Below are 20,724 nucleotides of genomic sequence, written 5' to 3'. Positions count from 1 at the left end.
CGGGCGCTTTTACGACCTCGAAACCCAGCGTGGATGGCATAACGTCCCCCCGGGGGAGGAAGAGGGGAGTATAACCAGGCAACGCGGGGGGGGGGGGGGCAAAAGAACGGGTGGCGGAGTGGGGTGTAATCAGGCCAGTGGCGGGGGTCACCATCAAACAGGGTCCGCCATCACCGGGTCCAGCTCACTGCGCACGCGCGCTTGGGTAGAAAAGGGGGGGTACGGCCCCGAGACGGAGCCCGCGCGCCCAACGGTACAGGCACCCGCGCCTCAGCCTCCCTTCCCCCACGACAACAACCCGCCTCCAGTGCGAGCTCTCCGGGAAACTGATTTTCTGTCTCTCCCCTCGACGACCGCCATCTCTTCAATCAGGTCGACATAAGTACATTATAATGCACACCGATGCCAACTTGACTTCACGTTCCCCCGTGAGAGGAAGAGGAGAGTATAACCAGGCAACGCTACTGATCATTGTGATAAATAAAAGCGTAGCCCAGCCGCCGCTTACCGACTACCAGACGCCATATTGGCCGAGGGGGAGGAGTGAGAGGCGAATTGCGGCTCCGGCCTCCTTTTATAAACGCGCGGCATCACGTGACGTGCCAGTCCTCCCCGAGACGGCGCGCCGGATGCATCAAAAGTTCCGAGTGGCGGATGGCGAAACGAGTGGGACGAGAATGGTTGTTGTTGTCGTCGTCGTTTCCCACAATCTTCCTTACAGTATCAGGGCGATTGGGCTCAGCCGCGCGTTCGCTTATGCAAGTCAAGTTTCGACTCGTTGCAGCAGATTAAAATTCGACGGCATCCTCGGTATCAGTGTGAAGGGGGGTGGGAGGAAAGGGAAGGTGGGGCAGACACTTTTGGATAGCGCCTACCTGTCAACCACCATCCGATGTCTCATGATGCTATGCTTGCCACTGTGGCACTTTTCAAAGTAAGCCAGCCGTTCAACCAACTGACCTAACCAACAACTACTCAATTCCTGCACTAGCTGAGGTTGCCATGATCTTTCTCAATCTCTTCCCTTTCCCTGGGGTATGGTGATCCTCAGGTTAAACCATTATCAGTCGTCTCTTTCCAATGAGAGAGCAACTCAATGGTTCAATAGATCTATGGCGACTTTACCTTTAACTTTTTGCAGTGTTGTAATTTGTGGCAGTATGGAAGTCAATTTGTCCATAGATTTTCTTTTTGCAGTGCCAGTTGAGGTATAAATATTGGCCCAAAGCACCTCATGGAAAACTTGCTTGTTCTTCTTCTTAATCGTATCGTGGGTTCTTTTGTGTCAATTCGAGAGGACACAGCCTCAATTCAATGTCACATTTGAAAGACAGCACCGCTGACAGGACAGCCCTAGGATATTTATTTGGATTTTTAACTTCAACTCCTTGAGTGGGTCTTTTGTCTCAGAAGTGCGCATGCTGCCCACTGAGATTAATACTTTGGGAGCCAGTGGCATGATAAATAAAGTTCATGCTTTCTTCCTAAAGTGGGTATTTTAGTGCGACAATGGAGCCTTGTCAGGCAATAATATATTCAGAGATACACTAATTTTAGCCTATCAGTGAAAAGGAATGCTTCATGCTGATCTTTGGCAAAGCTTGCCTGTTAACTCCTCTTCAAACCTATGCAGCATTTCGGATGGTTGATTGTCAAATATTGCCACGCTTCCTGCTGTAGTTTTGCACCATTTTGTAATTCTACTTCCTGGCTGTGGCTCAATTGATAGTGCTCTCACATTTGACTCTGAAGCTATAGTTTCAAGTTCCATGCAAGTACAAAAATCCAGATTGACCCTGCAGGGCTGCACTGTGAGAAATGGATCATGTTAAAATGAGGCCTCGTTTGATCTCTCAAGTGGGTGTAAATATCCAGTGGCATTAATTTGAAAAAGTGTGTGTTATTCCTGGGTCTTGGCTGATATTTATCTTTCAATAACTGTCATAAAAAATCTTCCATTATCATATAGCAGGAGTTTGCTATGGCTGCAGACTCTTCAATAGTGACTACTTTTAAAAAATACTTATCTCTTTGGAGAATAGTCCAGTACTCCATGCGCTTGTGTTACACAAATGCAAGTTTTTTTCTGTTTTGTTTGACTATAGCTGTGGTATCACCAGCAATAGCTTCACATATTCATCTTCAGAGATCTTCCAGATTTTATGCCCAGCTCCCTCCTCTTCCTTATATATGTACCCAAGTATAGCACCAGCTAGTACATATGGTACTGACACATATGGTACTTTTCTTTACTTCCCTGACAGCTAGTAAAATTTTCATGAGGTCAGAATTCTTGTCCAGAATTGCTGCACTTGAGCCTAAAGGTATTTCAGAAGAACACCTAGTACATAGGAGGAAGATCATAGAGACAAGGAAAATGGGTGTAGTTAGGATCCAGATCAGTCATGATCCTATTGACTGGCAGTGTAGCCTTGAGGAGCCAATTGGCTTACGTCTGTTCAATAAGACCATAAAGCAGGAGCAAAATTAGGCTCTACAGCCACCGAGTCTGCTCCGCCATTCGATCATGGCTGGTGTATTATTCAACTTCATTCTCCTGCCTTCTCCCTGTAACCCTGGATCTCCTTATCAATCAAGAACCTATCTATCTCTGTCTTAAAAACACTCAATGACTTGGCCTCCACAGCCTTCTGCAGCAATGGGTTCCACAGATTAACCACCTCTGGCTGAAGCAATTCCTCCTCATCTCAGTTCACAAGGGTCCTTCCTTCACTCTGAGGTTGTGCCCTTGGGTCCTAGTCTCTCCTACTAGTGTAGCTTCTCTACATCCACTCTATCCAAGCCTCTCCGTATTTTGTAAATCTCAATCAGATACTCCCCTTTGTCCTTTTAAACTCCATCGAGTGCAGACCCAGAGTCCCCAACTACTCCTCATATGACAAACCCTTCCCCTGGTTCATTCTCGTAAACTTCCTCTGGACCCCCTCCAATGTCAGCACATCTTTCCTCAGATACATGGCCCAAAACTATTCGCAGTATTCCAAATGCAGTATCACCAGAACCATATACAGTCTCAACAGTACATTTCTGCTTTTGTATTCTAGCCCTCTTGAAATGAATGCGAACATTGTATTTACCTTCCTAACTGCCAAGTGAACCTGCACAATAATCTTAAAAAATTCCTGAACTCGAACTCTCAAGTCCCTTTGTGCTTCAGATTTTGAAGCCTTTCACTGTTTAGAAAATAGTCTACACCTCTATTCTTCCTACCAAAGTGCATAACCTCACACTTCCCCATATTGTATTCCATCTGCCACTTCTTTGCGTACTCCCCTAGCCTGTCCAAGTTCTTCTGCAGTCCCCGCTTCCTCAACACAACCTCTCCCTTCACGTATCTTTGTATTTGCAAACTTAGCAACAATGTCCTCAGTTCCTTCGTCCAGATTGTTAATGAATAACATGAATAGTTGTGGTCCAAACATGGACCCCAATGGAACACCATTAGTCACCGGCTGCCATCCTGATAAAGACCCCTTTATCCCTACTCTCTGCTTTCTGCCAATCCTCTGTCATAGAGTAATACAGCATGGAAACAGGCCCTTCGGCCCAAACTGATTCATGCTGACCATGGTGCCCACTCAGCTAGTTCCAATTGCCTGCATTTGGTTTGTGTCCCTCTAACTTCTTCTCATCCTTGTTCCTACTGCAAATGTTTTTAAAATGTTGTTATTGTGCCTGCCTCAACCACTTTCTCTGGCAGCCCAATCTATATATGCACCACTCTCTGTGGGAAGAAGTTGCCCCTCAGGTCCTTTATAAACCTTCCCTCTTGCACCTTGAACCAATGCCCTTTCGTTTTCAATTCCTCATCCCTGGGAAAAAGACTATATGCATTCATCCTATCTATGCCCCTCATGATTTTATGCACCTCAGTAAGGTCACCCATCATTCTCCTACCTTCCAAGGAATAAAGTCCTATCCTGGCCAACCTCTCCCTATAACTCAGGCCTACTAGTCCTGGCAACATCCTCGTAAATCTTCTTTGCACACTTCCCAATTTAACTATGTCTTTCCTATAACAGGGTGAACAAAACTGTACACAATATCCACATGCGGCCTCACCAATGACTTATACAACTGTAACATAACATCCCAACTCTGATACTGAGTGCCTCTACCGATGAAGGCCAGCATGCTAAATGCCTTCTTCACCACCCTGTCCACCTGTGACACTGCTTTCAACGAACTATGTACGTGAATTCCTAGGTCCCTCTGTTCCACGACACTCCTCTGGACCGTTTTAATAAGTCCTACCTTGATTTGACTTACCAAAGTGCAACACCTCACACTTGTCTGCATTGAATTGCATTTGCCAATCCTCAGCCCACTTCCCCATCTGATCAAGACCCCTCTGTAATTTTTGATGTCCATGTCACTGCATTGCCCCTAACAAAATGGGCTCTTATTTAGCAGCCTCCGGTGCAGCACCACATCAAACGCCTTCTTGAAATCCAAATAGAACATATCCACTGGCTTTGCTATTTCTATCTTGCTTGTTATGTCCTTAAAAACCTCTAACAGACTGGTCAGGCATGACCTCCCCTTGATGAAGTTGTGCTGACTCAGCCCTATTTTACCATGCACTTCCAAGTCCTCTGCAATCTCAACCTTAATAATGGACTGTAAATTCTTACCAATGACTGAGGTCTGGCGAACTGGCCTATAGTTCCCAAACGTATGCCTCCCTTCCTTCTTAAATGGGGGAGTTACATTAGTCATTTTTCAATCCTCTGGGACCCTCCCTGACTGCAGCGATTCCTGAAAAATCATGACCCATACCTCAACAATCTCCTCAGCAATCTCTTTCAGAACTCTGGGTGTAGTCCATCTGGTCCAGGTGATTTGTTCACCTTCAGATCTTTCATCTTCCCCAGCACCTTGTCGTTAGTGATGACTGCTACATTCACCTTTGCCCCTTTGACTCTTGAAGTTCTGGTATGCTGCTGGTGTCTTCCATTGTGAAAACTGATGCAAAGTACTTGTTCAGTTCCTCTGCCATTTCTTTCTCCCCATTACTCCTTTTCCACCCTCATTTTCCAGTGGTCCAATGTCCAATCTTGCTATTTGCCCCAGAGTGTCAGAGACTGAGGGGTGACCTTTTGGAGGTTTATAAAATCATGAGGGGCATGGATAGGGTGAATAGTCAAGGTCTTTTCCCCAGGGCTGGGGAGTCCAAAACTAGAGGGCATAGGTTTAAGGTCAAGGGGAAAGATTTAAAAGGGACCTAAAGGGCAACTTTTCATGCAGCGTGTGAATTTGTTAAGTGTGTGCAAGAAAATTTTCTGATTCAGTATGTGGATGTACCAACTAGAGAAGGTGCAAAACTTGACCTACTCTGGGGAGATAAGGCAGGGCAGGTGACTGCGCTGTCAATGGGGGAGCACTTTGGAGCTGGTGACCATAATTCTATTAGTTTTAAAAGAGTGATGGAAAAGGATAGAACAGATCTAAAAGTTAAAGTCTTAAATTGGAGGAAGGTCAATTTTGACAGTATTAGTCAAGAATTTTCAAAAGTTGATTGGGGGCGGATGTGTGCAGGTAAAGGGACAGCTGGAAAATGGGAAACGGTTAAAAATGAGATGAGAGTCAGAGATAGTATATTCCTGTTAGGGTGAAGGGCAAGGTTGGTAGGTGTAGGGAATGCTGGATGACTAGAGAAATTGTGGTTTTGATCAAGAAAAAGAAAGAAGAATATATCAGGTATAGACAGCAGGGATCGAGTGAAACCCTAGAAGACTGTAAAGGTAGTAGGAATATACTTAAGAGGGAAATCAGCAGGATAAAAAGGAGACGAGATAGCTTTGGCAAATAGGATTAAGGAGAGTCCAAAGGGATTCTACAAATACATTGAGGACAAAAGAGAGGATAGGGCCCCTTAAAGGCCTCCTATGTGTGAAACAGCCGGAGATGGGGGAGATACTAAAGGAGTATTTTGCATCAGTGTTTACTGTGGATAATGTGGGGACAAAAATAGCGACATCTTGAAAAATGTCTATACTACAGAGGTGCTGAACATCTTAAAACACACAAAGGTGGATAAATCCCCAGGACCTGATCAGGTGGTCCTAGAACTCTGTGTGAAGCTAGGGTAGTGATTGCTGGCCCCTTGCTGAGATATTTGTATCATCGATAGCCACAGGTGAGGTGCCAGAAGACTGGAGGTTGGCTGACATGGGGTCACTACTTAAGAAAGGTGGTAAGGAAAAGCCAGAGAACTGTAGATGGATGAGCCTGATATCAGCGGTGGGCAAGTTGTTGGAGGGAATCCTGAGGAACAGGATTTACATGTATTTGGAAAAGGAAGGACTGATTAGGGATAGTCAAAATGGCTTTATGCATGGGAAATCATGTCTCATTAACTTTGAGTTCTTTGAAGATGTAACAAAGAGGATTGATGAAGGCAGGGCGGTGGACATGATCTACATGGTCTTCAGTAAGGCATTTGACAAGGTTCTTCAAGGTGGACTGGTTAGCAAAGTTAGATCACATGGAATACAGGGAGAACTAGCCATTTGAATACAGAACTGGCTCAAAGCTAGAAGACAGGGGGTGGTAGTGGAGGGTTGCTTTGTAGACTAGAGGCCTGCAACCATTGTGCCACAAGGATCAGTGTTGGGTCCACTGCTTTTCGTCATTTATATAAACGATTTGGATGTGAACATAGGATGTATGGTTAGTATGTTTGCAGATGACAGAAAAAATGGACATGTAGTGGACAGCGAAGAAGGTTAGCTTAGTGTACAACGGACCTTGATCAGATGGGCCAATGGGCCAAGGAGTCGCAGATGGAACTTAATTTAGATAAATGTGAGGAGCTGCATTTTGGGAAGGCAAATCAGGGCAAGACATATACAGGTGATGGTAAGGTGCTGGGGAGTGTTGCTGAACAAAGAGACCTTGGAGTGCAGGTTCATAGTTCCTTGAAAGCAAAGTCGCAGATAGATAGGATAGTGGAGAAAACGTTTGGTGTGCTTGCCTTTATTGGTCAGTGCATTGAGCATAGGAGTTGGAAGGTCATGTTGTGGCTGTACAGGACATTGGTTAGGCCACTGTTGGAATACTGCATGCATTTCTAGTCTCCCTGCTATAGGAAGGATGCAGTGAAACTTGAAACGGTTCAGAAAAGATGTACAACGATGTTGCCAGGGTCGGAGAGTTTGAGCTATAGGGAAGGACTGAATAGGCTGGGTCTATTTACTCTGAAGCGTCGGAGGTTGAGGGGTGACCTTATAGAGGTTTATAAAATCATGAGGAGCATGGATAAGATAAATAGTCAATGTCTTTTCCCTGGGGTAGGGGAGTCCAAAACTGGAAGGAACAGGTTTAAGGTGAGAGGGGAAAGATTTAAAAGGGACCTAAGGGGCAACTTTTTCATGTAGAGGTGTGTGTATGCAATGAGCTGTCAGAGGAAGTGCTGATACAATTACAACATTTAACAGGCATCTGGATGGATATATGAATAGGAAGGGTTTAGAGCGATATGGACCAAATGTTGGCAAATGGGATTAGATTAATTTAGGATATCTGGGTGCCATGGATGAGTTGGACTGAAGGGTCCATGCTGTACAGCTCTATTACTCTATGACTGCCCCTCTTCTAATAGTTTCCCTTTATCTGCTGTGCCTGAAGTTAGATTGCTGACCCTTTTCATACTCCCTGTCCTATTACTTGTTCTGGAAACTCAAATAACCTCTGCTGAGCCTTCTTCAGCATCACCCCCCCCACCAACTCTTTAACTTTTTCCATAATTTTCCAAGCAACTGAACTCATTCCCCCACTATTTAGTTTAAAGACCTATCCACAGTCCTAATTAACAATTCACCAGCAGTCTGGTTCCAGCATGATTTAGGCAGAGCCTGTCCCATCACAACAGCTCCACCTTCTCCAGTACTGGCACCAATGTTTTTATTTCTTCATGGGATGTGGGTGTTGCTGGGTAGGCCAACATTAATTCCTCAGAGGACACTTAAGACTCAACCGCATTGCTGTGGATCTGGAGTCACATGTAGGTCAAACCAGGTAAAGATGGCAGTTTCCTTCCCTAAAGAACATTGGTGAACCATCATAGGTCTTTCTGACAATCAACAATGGATTCGTGGTCATCATTAGACTTTTCATTCCAGATTTTTTATTGAATTCAAATTCCACCATTTGCATGGCCGGATTTGTACTCGGGTCCCCAGACTGTTACTTGGGTCTCTGGATTAACAGTGCAGTGATTATACCACTGGACCATCACCTCCCCATGTCCCATGAATTCAAACCTATTTCTCCCATACAAATCTTTGAGCATTTACCTCTTTTATCTTTTTGACCCTGTGCCAGTTTGCTTGTGGTTCAGGTAGTAACCTGGAAATTATTGCCTTTTGGGTTTTGATTTTTAATTTAGCCCCTGCTCTTATTCCCTCAGCAGAACCTCTTTGCTCTTTCTACCCATGCCTTTGGTACCTACATAGACCAGAGCAACTAGATGTTTCCCCTCCCACTCCAAGTTCCTCTGAAGCCCAGATGAGATGTCCTAAACCCAGGCACCAGGCAGGCAATACAACCTTTGGGACTCTCTATCCAGGCTACAGAAAACAGAGACTATACCACTGACTATACGATCCACGATTACAACTACATTTCTCTTTTCTCCCACTCTTGAATGGCACCCTGTAACATGGTGCTATGGTCAGTTTGCTCATCCTCCCTACAGCCCCCACTCTCCTCCACACAGGGAGCAAGAATCTCAAACCTGTTGGATGAGCTCAATGCTAAGGGTCCTTCAGCTTTCCATCCTGGATCCCTATACCTGCTTCGCTTGTAGTCACACCCTGCTGTCCATCACCACTGACCAAATTTCCTGGTAATCTAAGGGTTGTGACTGGCACCTGAAACACAGTGTCCAGGTAACTGTCCCCCTCCCTGATGTTCGAACCTCAGGCTCCAGCTCAAGTTGGGACCAGAGTTCCTCAAACAACCAACACTTGATACAGATTTTAAGAAACCAAGGAACCTCAGATGCTGGAAATCAGAAATAGAAACAGAAATTGCTGGAAAAACTCAGCAGGTCTGGCAGCATCTGTGGAGAAAAAGCAGAGTAAACATTTCAGGTACATTCCCACATCATGCACTTACTCCACATCACCTGGCCCGGCATCTTCATTTTAATTACTAAGTTCTTAATTTGAATTTTAAAGATTCCATAATTATTTGTAGCCTGTAAGTAGTTCCCCTGTTTACCTCAGTCTGAAAGTAACCTACAATAGACAGTCAAATTAGTAGCTATCAGCAACCAATTAACTTACGGTTTACCCTGATGTTACTTTTTTGTGCTGGGCCCCAGATCCTGAGTTTCAATTTATCCATTAAACAAATCTTACAAACTAGGAGCCAAAAAATAACAAAAAGGACCTCTTCCCATTTGCACCAAATTCCCACACTGCCTCCAAATTCCCCGAACATTTGGGCTGTGTCTCACTTATGATGTGATCTCTCTTTCCAGGCCGTCCGAAGCTCACTAATCCTACATCGTTTCAGTTTGGTCCTTTGATTATGATCCTCCAGTCTGTTAGATTATAGGTGATAGTCTTCCAGCTCCATTCACCTGCCTTTTCTCCATACCTGTTTCCACTGACCAAATAAAAATCTAATAATCATAATACTACAAATTTCAATGATTCATCATCTGCAGCAATTTTGGAACAGAGTTCAGATTTCTGTAATCTTTCTGTGGAAGATAAAAGCCACAATTTTTATACATTAGCTGTTATAAGTGACCTACTCCCCCTTCTGACCAGTCCATCAGGCTGAATTGGACAGTGTAAACATTCTTGGCTCATTGATCTAGAATTGAACTTCATTCATTCATAGGTTATAGATGTCATTGGCAAGGCCAGCATTTGTTTCCCATCCCTAATTGCCTTTGAACTGCATGGCTTGCTAAACCATTTCGAAGTGCAGTGAAGGGTCAGTGATATTGCTGTGAGGCTGGACTCACTTGTAGACCAGACAGATAAGAACAATAGATTTGCTTCATGGTCGCTATTACGCTAGTTCTTTTAATTCCAGACTTTTTAAATAGAAATCAAATTTGACCACTTCCCAAGATGGCATTCAAACACATGGTGTTCAGAATATTAGCCTGGGGCTCTGGAGTACCTGTGCAGTGACACAACAACTACACTATTGTCTCCCCCAACCCTGCACCCTATTCTTCACTATGTTGACTTCCTTCCACTTCTCCATTGACTAACTTCATCCTAGGCCTAGGCCCATCTCACTTAAATCCGCATCTATACTTTGCAACCTCAGTTTCTCATGTCCTCCTTGCTGGCATCTGCTTTTTATAAACTACAACTAATCAACTCATATGCTGTTACATTCATTCATTCATTCCAATGCACCTTGTCTAAAGCTTCCTGTATGGCACTGGTCCAGCCCAGCACTATAACATCTCCTCCTGCATTCTGGCTTCTCACTGACCTGCTCTATTATACATTTGTTCTTCCTTTGCCCTCACCATGGTGACAGTGCCTTCAGAAACTTTAGCCCCAACCTTTGGAATACCTTCTCTTAAAAATCCTTTCATCTCCTCAGTTCCTTTTTGTTACATCTTTTAACACTTCCCAAAGTCATATTTTCAGTTCAGCATTTGATCACTCCCTGCAGACTGACCTACCATAGCATGTTTTCCTTCTCAAAAAGCCTCTGTATGCATCTTAGGATGTTTTCTACATTAAAAGAGCAATCTAGTTGCCATTTGTTGTTGTCAGATTGAGAGTTTCAGTTATAACAATCATCAGTAGCATTCAATGTCTGGTGCTTTTATGATTAGTTATTTTATTATTCAGTGTTCAGTGAGAGAGATTTCACAGCTCGCAGATATGGAGGGACTTGGGTGTTCTAGTACATGAATCGCCAAAGGCATATAGGTAGAGCAAGTAATTAGGAAAGCTAATAGAAGGTTATCATTTATTGCAAAGGGAATTGAATTTGAAAGTAATAAAATTATGCTTAAATTATACAAGGCACTTGGTGAGACCAAATCAGTAGTACTGTGTTCAGTACTGGTCTCCTTTTTCAAGGGAGGACGTTAATGTATTGGAAGCAGTTCAGAGAAAGTTGATCAGATTAATTCTTGAATTTGGTGGGTTGTCTATTGAGGAACGGTTGGACAGATTATGTTTATAACTGCTAGAGTTTGGAAGTATACGAGGCAACCTGTTTGAAATATATAACCTCCCGAGGAATCGTAACAGAGTAATTGTGGAAAGAATGTTTCCTCTTATGGGACAATCCAGAAGTAGGGATCAACAAATTATCTTTCTCACAAAATTTCATGAGTCTTTACATCTCTGTGCCTGAAAAGGCAGTGGAATCAGTCTTTGAACACTTTTAAGGTAGGAGTGGGTAGGTTCTTGGAAAAAGGTGAAAGGTTATCAGGGTAGGGTGGTAATATGGATAGATTTACAGTCAGATCAGCCACCATCTTATTAAATGGTGCAGCAGACTCAAGGGGCTGAATGACCTATTCGTGCTCCTTGTACGTATGCCGACTGCATTTGTACCAGACGAGTTTTTATATGTTTGTGCCATCATAACAGATGACTATTTTTTACATTAACCCAGATTTGAAATCAGTGGAGATGTCACTTGTCACTGACCTTGAAGAAAATTTGCCACAAATTCTATGATGTGGAGGTGCCGGTGTTAGACTAGGATGGACAAGGTCAAAAATCACACGATACCAAGATATAGTCCAACAGGTTTATTTGAAGACACAAGCTTTTGGACCTCGCTCCTTCTTCAGGTATCTATAAGAGAAGTGGCATCAGACACAGAATTTGTAAGCAAAAGATCAAAGGGTCATAGAATATGTTGAACAAACCTAAGATGGCTGTTAAATCTTTAATCAGTTAGAAAGGATTAGTATGCAAGTCTCAGAATTTCTTTCAAGTCACTGCCCCAAGATAACTAAAGGTTTTATCAGTATACCAGAGATAACATCTCAGGTCAGATAATGCATTTTAGGTGTGAGGTCTTGTTTAAAGTTTGGCTGTGTATTATCTTGGAGTCAAACTGGTTTTATTTCCAAAGCAGAAATTTATAAAGTGCCACATTGACTGTCTACAAATTGTGTGCTTTTTGAACAAAGTAGAATGTATCTGCAGTTACAAATCTGCAAATGCAAATTCACCCATAGATTTTTATATACATGTGTGCGCGTCTGTGTGTGTGTGCGCACATGCGTGTGTGAGAGAAAGAGAGTGTGTCTGTGGGTGTGTGTGTGTTTGTGAGAGAGTGTGTGTAAGAAAGAGGGTCTGTGTGAGTGTGTGTATGTGTGCGTATGTGTATGAGAGTGTATAGTATGGTGGGGTCACCTGTAGTGCAACATGAACCCAAGATCCCGGTTGAGGCCGTCCTCATGGGTACTGTACATGGCTATCAGCCTTTGCTCAGTGACTCTGCATTGTTGTGTATCCCGAAGTCTGCCTTGGAGTATGTTTACCCCTGAAGATCCGATTGTTGAATGACGCTACAACAACGGATGAATGGACACCACACAACAATCACCAGACAGGGCTGTTCCCTCCCAGTAGGGGAACACTTCAGTGGTTAAGGACTTTTGGCTTCGGATCTTCAGGTAAACGTCCTCCAACACTGACTTCGGGATACACAACAATGCAGAGTTGACAAGCAGAGGCTGATAGCCAAGTTCGGTACCCGTAAGGATGGCCTCAACTGGGATCTTGGGTTCATGTCGCACTACAGGTGTTCCCACCCATTATATACTCTCACATACACATTAATACACACACACTCTCATACAAACACACTTACACACACACACTCACCCAGACCCCCTCTCATACACACACTCTCTCTCACTTGCGTGTGCGCACACACACACACATAAATCTATGGGGTGAATTTGTATTTGCAAATTTGTAATTGCGCATACATTTTATTTTGTTCAAAACGCACACAATTTGTAGACAGTCAATGTGGCATTTTATAAATTTCTACTTCGGAAATAAAACCAGTCTGACTCCAGCTAAATTCTAAACAAGGCCTCACACCTAAAATGCATTATCTGACCTGAGATGTCACCCCTAGTATACTTATAAAATCTTTAGTTATCTTGGGGCAGTGACTTGAAAGAAATTCTGGATTTGCATATTAATCCTTTCTAACTGATTAAAGATTTAACAGCCATCTTAGGTTTGTTCAATACATTCACATCAGTTTTATGACCCTTTGATCTTTTGCTTATAAATTCTGTGTTGGATGTCACCTCTCTCACTGAAGAAGGAGCAAAACTCCGAAAGCTTGTGTCTTCAAATAAACCTGTTGGACTATAATCTGGTATCGTGTGATTTTTGACCAAATAAATTTGACCACATAATTTCTCCCTTTTCAGCATCTGTTTGAACCTTGCCAAGTCAGAGGGATCACAAGGCATCGAATAAAATCATGTCATCAGGCAGAGCACACAACCAATCACATTGAAATATGCTACAAGCCAAAAAAAAGTGAGGCACTGAAACTTCTCAGAAATAAGTTTCTAAAAACCTTAATTTATCTTTTATGAAATTGGAGAAATTTGACTAAAATATAAGTGTAGTAATTTCATGAAAAGTGAGGCTGTTCAGCAATAATTATGACATTACTGTTACGGTAACACACCATTTAAAACCCAGTTACACTTCATTAAAAATATTATTGTAAGTTCATTTATTTCCAATTGCACTCACACTGGCAGGCTTTTCAACAGCATATTCTATGGGAAATTGTAGAATCACTGATTGCAGTTTCCGGATTCCTCCACTTTTAACAATGCTTGTGCAAGCTGCAGAATGAGTTGTCAGTTTCAGAATAGAAATATAAACAAATGCTGCTATTTTTGCTGTCAGTACTATTGCAAAATCCAGAACATTGCATTTGCCATTCCACAGTAACAAATGTTTGCACAGCAGTTCGGGTGAAGCAGGAAATTCGGAACACACTCACAGAGAATAAAGGAAGGCATATGGAGTGGGGTTGAGGTAGCGGGAGAATGCTGAAGAAAGTACCCTAGAAAAAGTCAAACAATACAAAAATTTCTATTTACAGGGATTTTTAAAGAATGATCGATGAACATAGACAGGAAAAGTAAGAATAATAGAGAATCTTAGTTACAACAAAGTGAGGTTCATTTGATATATGTAGGTCAAAGATGAAGGTAATTGATTAGAAAAGAGCAAAATATAAGGTAGTAAGAGTGATATTGAATATAAACTTGGAGAAAAGCTTGAAAAACAAAGAGAAAACTGGTGAGAAATGTTTAAAAGGGTCATCAGTAGAGTTCAAGAGAAATGTATTCCAGTTAATAGGTTGGCACGACATCAAGGGCTGAAGGGCCTGTACTGTTATATGTTCTTAAGTCAATATCAAAGAAGCTAATTATGGGTCACTGGGAATGACAAAAGAGCTAAAGGGAAAATTTAACATAATGAAAGACATTTAAAAGTACTTAGATGCTTAAACAGAGAAGGACAAAAGGCCCTGAATAGTGAGAGACGTTTAAAAAAATTAAGCATGTAAAGGGAAGTTATAAAATCAAATTATCAAGAATATAAAAAGAAATAGTAGTGTTCTTTCAAAGCATAAAGAAAAAATGAAACTTAAGCAGGGCTACTAAAGGATAAACAATATAAGCCTATAGGTAAAGTCAAAGAAATGGCAGAGCATTGAAAAACTACTGAACTTTAATTTCTGTATTTAAACTCGTAGAATTTGTGACCAATCATGTCCACCCAAGTTGAAAAAGCACTCCCAGACTAATCACACTTTCTTGTTCTTGGTCTGGAGCTTTCTAAGTTATGGCCTGATGAAGTCATCAAGTGCATACCCAAGTACATTTTAACTATGAGAAGGGGCTTTGCTCCACCATCCTTTCAGGCAGTGAACTCCAGATTCCCACTGCAACATGGTGAAACAATTGTCCTCAACTCCATTCACATCCATAGAGTGGTAGAGGCCTAGCATGTTTCAGAGAAAGCTAGAGATGAGGCTGTGAATGGATTTAGGAGGAATCACAGTTTAATTTTGATGTGTTGGCTGACCGGGAACCAGTATAAATCAGCCAGGATGAAGGGTGATGGATGAATGAACTTTAATGCATGTTAGGATATGGGAAGCAGAGTATCAGTTAGGGTGAGTTTTTTTAATGGAGGTTGGAAGATGGGAAGCCAGGAGAGCACTGGAACAAAGCAATATTAATATACAAATGACTATATCAAGTGTAAACTCTTTTATTTACTTTCAGATCATAATCCAGGTCGTTGTCTTTATGACAGCATTCTTTGAATACTGAAAACTGACCTTGTGTCAGACTAACAACACAATGGCACTGGGGCCAGGCACTTATGTCCGGAAGTTTAATATTTAGGCCTGCAGTGGTGCAAGCTAACAGATATATGAAAGTTGCTGGAACAAGCTTTGCTCTCGCTCTTTAAGTCAACCCTGACATTAGCATCCTACTTCCTGGTTTCTAAACAAACCAGAATGGGCAGGTGTGATGATAGCCCACTGCTGATGTTTAAGATTTTCTATTTATGAGGTACCTTCAAGAGTAGGAATGGAGCATTGTCAGGACAGGAGTGCAAGCACAATGATAAAGTCTCAGCAATGGGAAGACTACCTTCTTCCATCTCATTTCTGGGGAAGGGTCAGCGGATCCAAAATGTTAACTCTGATTTTTTCTCCACAGACGCTGCCAGACCTACTGAGCTTTGCCAGGAACTTCTGTGTTTGTTCCTATCTCATTTCCCCAGTTTCCCTGTGGTTATATGGAATTGCAGAGAAATACTCTTTCCAATGGACAGAAGAAAGAGGCCAGCCCCTTAATGTCAAATAGTTATGACTGTAAGTGGTAATGGAGGTCACCAACAGGAGAGTGCTACTTCACTCTGGGACACAATGCCAAAATGCCTATGACTTCATCAAGGCAAGAAAGAGAAGAACCATCCCACATTCAAGTAACTGATACACAGAGTTCCACAGCATGCCTCTGTACAGCACACCTCTGATCAATGCACCTTGCAGCTTAATTGATTCCTCGTTCTTTCTCTCTCAAAGGACCTCATCATCTCTTCATCTGAAGAGCTACCAATGACACCTACCTTCATCTTGTTGCCATTTCACTCCATCTTTCACAGTTACCCTCCGCAAATGTTACACTTCCATTCTCTCAAAACATTTAATTTCTTTCTCCTTGCAGAAGAGGGAAGAACAAGTGCATAAAAACCAGGGAGATGCAGAAATCTAAAATAGTTGACCAACCAATAATTGTGCACCATGGGATACTAGAAGTCAGACTGTTGGAATGCATGGCTATTTGAGGTAGAAAGATGGAGAACTCCCAGATATCCAGTGTCAGGATTAGATGTCACAACACTCAAACATTGTTGATATCATCAGTAACTGAAGTATGATGATCTACCTAATGAGACTTTGAACTCTTTGCTCTTGTCACTTCTAATTCATCTCTGTAAGGTTCTTCAAACTTGCCGTAGGGGGCTGGTGCAGGAAGAGGGTGAGGAGTCATCAGAGGAGGTCACACTCCCTTAAATTCACTGCCATAACAGTCATACACATATCCACATATAATAGCCCAAGCCAAACATAGACACGCACAGGAATTCTTAGAGGCATAGTTCTCAACCCGTAATGCAATCGACAAACATATAGAATTGGACCCCATATACAAACCCATTCAGATCAAAACCGGAAATTACACTACTCCCCATAACGGACCAGACAGCATAAATTCCAAGCAGAGTATAATAACATCGCTTATCAGAGGCCTCACTGATGATGTTACCTATTAGGGTGATGAAACATCTGAACGAAAACAAGCCAACTCGGTGAGCAAGTCAACAACCTCACCAGCTCCTGGTTAGCAAGGAGGTGTTGGTGAGCCATCACTGGAAAAATGAGGAAAAGCAATGTGGAGGCTGGGGCTCTGCTTATGGCTCCTCATTCCTACCCCCTTACCTGACCCACACCACCCACCACACACCCTGCACCCACCATGAGTTCTCAGTTGTGAGAGCAGGGGAATGAAGAGCCTGTCTGGCTCTGCTCTGCTACCACATAGAGTTAACAAAAGATAAAGGAGAAAAACTTTGTATTTTCATACAGGAGACACTTAGGTGCTTCTAAGTATGACAATGTCAAATTTGTTGTCAATATTAACTAACCATAAAGTCCATTGTTCAGTCATTTCCATTGTTGCTTTTCGCTTGTCAAGTGACCATTTGCCTTAAAAACTACTGCAACCAGAATAGAAGCTGAGACTGAATGTCAATGAAATGAAAGGATTTCTTACTGTTGTGTGTTGGGGAGACCAGTGATTTCATCTGGTTTGTGAGATAGTTTCACAGATTTAGATTAGATGCATTGCATGTATATGATCCTGTCATGGGTGCCTCTGACAGTTAGGTAATCAGTGGCAGACACCCACTCAGGTTCCTCCTACTGGTGCTCCTGCTCTTCACCCATGGTTACAGAACAGTCATCACCTTCTTCCTCCTGCAGTTCCAGTTCTTTCTGTTGTGTTACATGATACAATGCACACTTTGTTCTATTCGAAAAAAAACCAAGCAGTGAGGTTTTTATTTTTCTACATTTCACTTTTATTTATAAAAGATACACATTATTAACACTCAACTCCAAACCCTACAATTACATTTTCAGATAACAAGCTGGATGAACACAGCAGGCCAAGCAGCATCAGAGGAGCAGGAAGGCTGACGTTTCGGGCCTAGACCCTTCTTCAGAAAAAAATTACATTTTCAGTTTGCTCTTACAAATAGGAGCACAGATAATACCCCAGTCAGTGCCCTCAATGTGTCTTCAATTCACTTATTATAATTATCCATTTGCCTCCACCATGAGCTTCTTGTGCAGCTTCAAACATGATTAAATGTGAATATGACCAGGAACCTTTTCAGTTTCTTTGTCTTTCATTAGTTTGTGGGCCATGGGCATGAATGACTGACAAATATTTATTGCCCGTACCTAGTTGCCCTTGAGAAGGTGGTGGTGGGCCTCCTTCTTGAATGGTTGCATTCCACGTGCTGTAAGTTGACCCACAATGCCCTTAAGGAGAGAATTTCTAACAAGGCATTTTTGATATCTTAACAACCAGGGTACCTGCATATCTAATTCAATCCCCATTCCCCAGCCACTGTTATAGATTAAATTTCTGCATTTTGCATCTGCAGTTATCTACTTATGATTAGTCACCGGGTTAACACCTTTACTGTATATAAAACACTTAGAGGCACTTCAGAAAAAAAAGGAGTTGCTACCAACACTTGAACGACAAACTTAAATCATTGAGAAACATCATGCCAAAAAACTATTTTAGTACAACTTACTTAGACATGTTCTTTGAGGGTACCTTTAAATTTTGACATCAGGTTAAGGTTTGAACAATATAAAGATGATGATGAATACACTGCCTTTGTTCTGCTGCAAACTGCGCTGGTAATTGCAAAACATCTTTATGTTGTTTGAGTATGTTACATTGGAAGTGCTGTGCTGCAATTTCTATTAAATAATAGAGGAAATTTCTGATTCCCTCAGGAATTCTGCAGTACTTGAAAATGTGTTGCATCTGCCACTGTTATGTTTCAGCTGAAGAAAAGTTGGGTGGAATGGAATAAGCAGCTTTTATACATTCAACAAAATTGTCACACACCAAGAGTAGATCATATAATTGAGTAGGTTACCTTGAAAAAGCGCAGAGCTGGATGAACACAGCAAGCCAAGCAGCATCATAGGAGCAGGAAAGCTGACATTTCGGGCCTAGACCCTTCATCAGAAGGGCCTGCTGTGTTCATCCAGCTCTGCACCTTGTTATCTCAGATTTTCCAGCATCTGCAGTTCCTACTACCTTGAAAAAGCCTCTGAATTTAGCATGAATGTTGTGCCCACCAACACATCCAAACTAAAGAACACATCTTCTTTCTATCTATTTCTCAGGGGTGCGCTGACTGCCTAAATTAGTGTCTGTCTGAAAATTTTTCCTCTTGACATGCTGTAAACAAGTTAAAAATCAGCCCCACTGGGTTTGATTCCCAAATTGACAGTTTTCTACTGAAGATGTAAGCATTTTCCTATAGAGAGAGAGATCTTGACATTCAATCTGAACTTACTTTAGACATTTCACTTTTGGAAATTAAAACAATTGTGGCTTCTTTTGCTTTGAAGCAGCACTTACAATATATTTAAAGACCCAGCCTCCACTTCATTTGGGGAACATAATGCCACAGTGTATTAGCAAAGAGAAAAAAATACAGTCAATCTCTGTCTTAAAATAGAGATCTCTTATTCATAAAAACCAAAAGAACATAAACAGAAGTTGCTGGAAAAGCTCAGCAGGCCTGGCAGCATCTATAAAGAAAAATCAGAGTTAACGTTTTGGATCCGGTGACCTTTCCTCAGAAATGAGATGGAAGAAGGTAGTCTTCCCATTGCTGAGGAACATAGTTTTAGTATGGACATAGTTTTAGTCCCCAACACAAGAAGAAACATTCTCCAGGTATTCACGCTATCCTTTCCCATGAACAGCTCATATCTTTTTTTACATGCTTCTAAATTCCATTAGGTATAGGCCTAATCTGTTCAACCTTTCTTCATAAAATAAGCCTGATTGACTGGGATTTTTAAGGGCTCTGATGTGATTAGTAAGGTTTGAATTTCATTGAGTACCCAGCCAGAGCAATCATTAGTTTAGTCCAATTGTGGTGGGTATGAGTGGAGATTTGGATCACTTCACTTCTGATTGCTTCAGTCATTTATTTTTCAATGTTGCATTTTTACTGCAAATGTTCTTGCATTATATGTATTAATGTGACTGGACGTTATACACTGGAACTTAAACCCAAATTCACTGGTTGCTGTAGTGTATCACAAATCAGGGAATTTGAGTTCTCAATATAGAGGCAATGAATCTCCAATGTTAACTACAGGTTCCCTAAGCCTGTCACTGCATTTTCTGAATGTGCTTCCTCACTTACAACCCACTTGAGCCTCACTGGTGACTTTACATGACATCACTTTCATTGTTGTCTCCTAGAATATTGTGTAAGGCTGAAGGGTCTCCCAGGATGGCAAATACCCTTGCCCTGTCTCCGGCTCTGGCAACATCTGTAGATAGAGAAACCGAGTTAATTTTTCAAATCAATGACCTTTCACCTTTATCTACAACATAAGTTAAAATATCCATTGGACTACAACTTTGAAATTGGTACTTTTCATTAATTGTAAGTATCTGCAGTATTTTCATAATCTCAAGCACTTGTTAGCCATATTTTCTGATATTTTTCCTGAATTTAAAAAGGGTTGCATCTCCAAATAGTGTGAGAGTCTGTAACTTTTCAACAACAATCACTTAATTCATTCAAGGTATTAAATGGTGTTATCACCAGTTACAGACTTCATGTATCATAGGAGGGAATTAAGATACTCAGCCTTGCCTTTAACACCCACTTTATGAGAGCTCGTTGTCTGTAAATTGGCTACCATTATTATGATGCAACAGTGACTGTGGGTGGTATGTAATGCCCTCTTCTACAGCAAGATTGGTAGTGGTAGTGGTTGAATGGCAGGGTGCCTTGGGCGGACAGTACCACCTTCCCCCCTCTGCTGCAATTAACTCTGGGACAG

At 42.0% G+C, this 20,724-nt stretch overlaps 1 protein-coding gene across 1 annotated transcript in view; it reads right to left on the bottom strand.

The window, feature by feature from the left end:
• gtf2b (general transcription factor IIB) overlaps positions 1–613 on the bottom strand; it is a 27,575-nt gene extending 26,962 nt beyond the window's left edge. The window contains exon 1 of the mRNA XM_020535593.2: positions 509–613. Within this exon, the coding sequence (XP_020391182.2) occupies positions 509–591 (83 nt within the window). The 5' untranslated portion in view covers positions 592–613. The remainder of the gene's footprint in view (positions 1–508) is intronic.
• Between the last annotated feature and the right edge of the window lie 20,111 nt (positions 614–20,724).

Source organism: Rhincodon typus, chromosome 10, assembly GCF_021869965.1.
Source record: "Rhincodon typus isolate 14 chromosome 10, sRhiTyp1.1, whole genome shotgun sequence".
NCBI lineage: Eukaryota > Metazoa > Chordata > Chondrichthyes > Orectolobiformes > Rhincodontidae > Rhincodon > Rhincodon typus.
The sequence above is the reverse complement of the archived record's forward strand: the minus strand, read 5'-3'. Positions and strand labels throughout refer to the sequence as shown.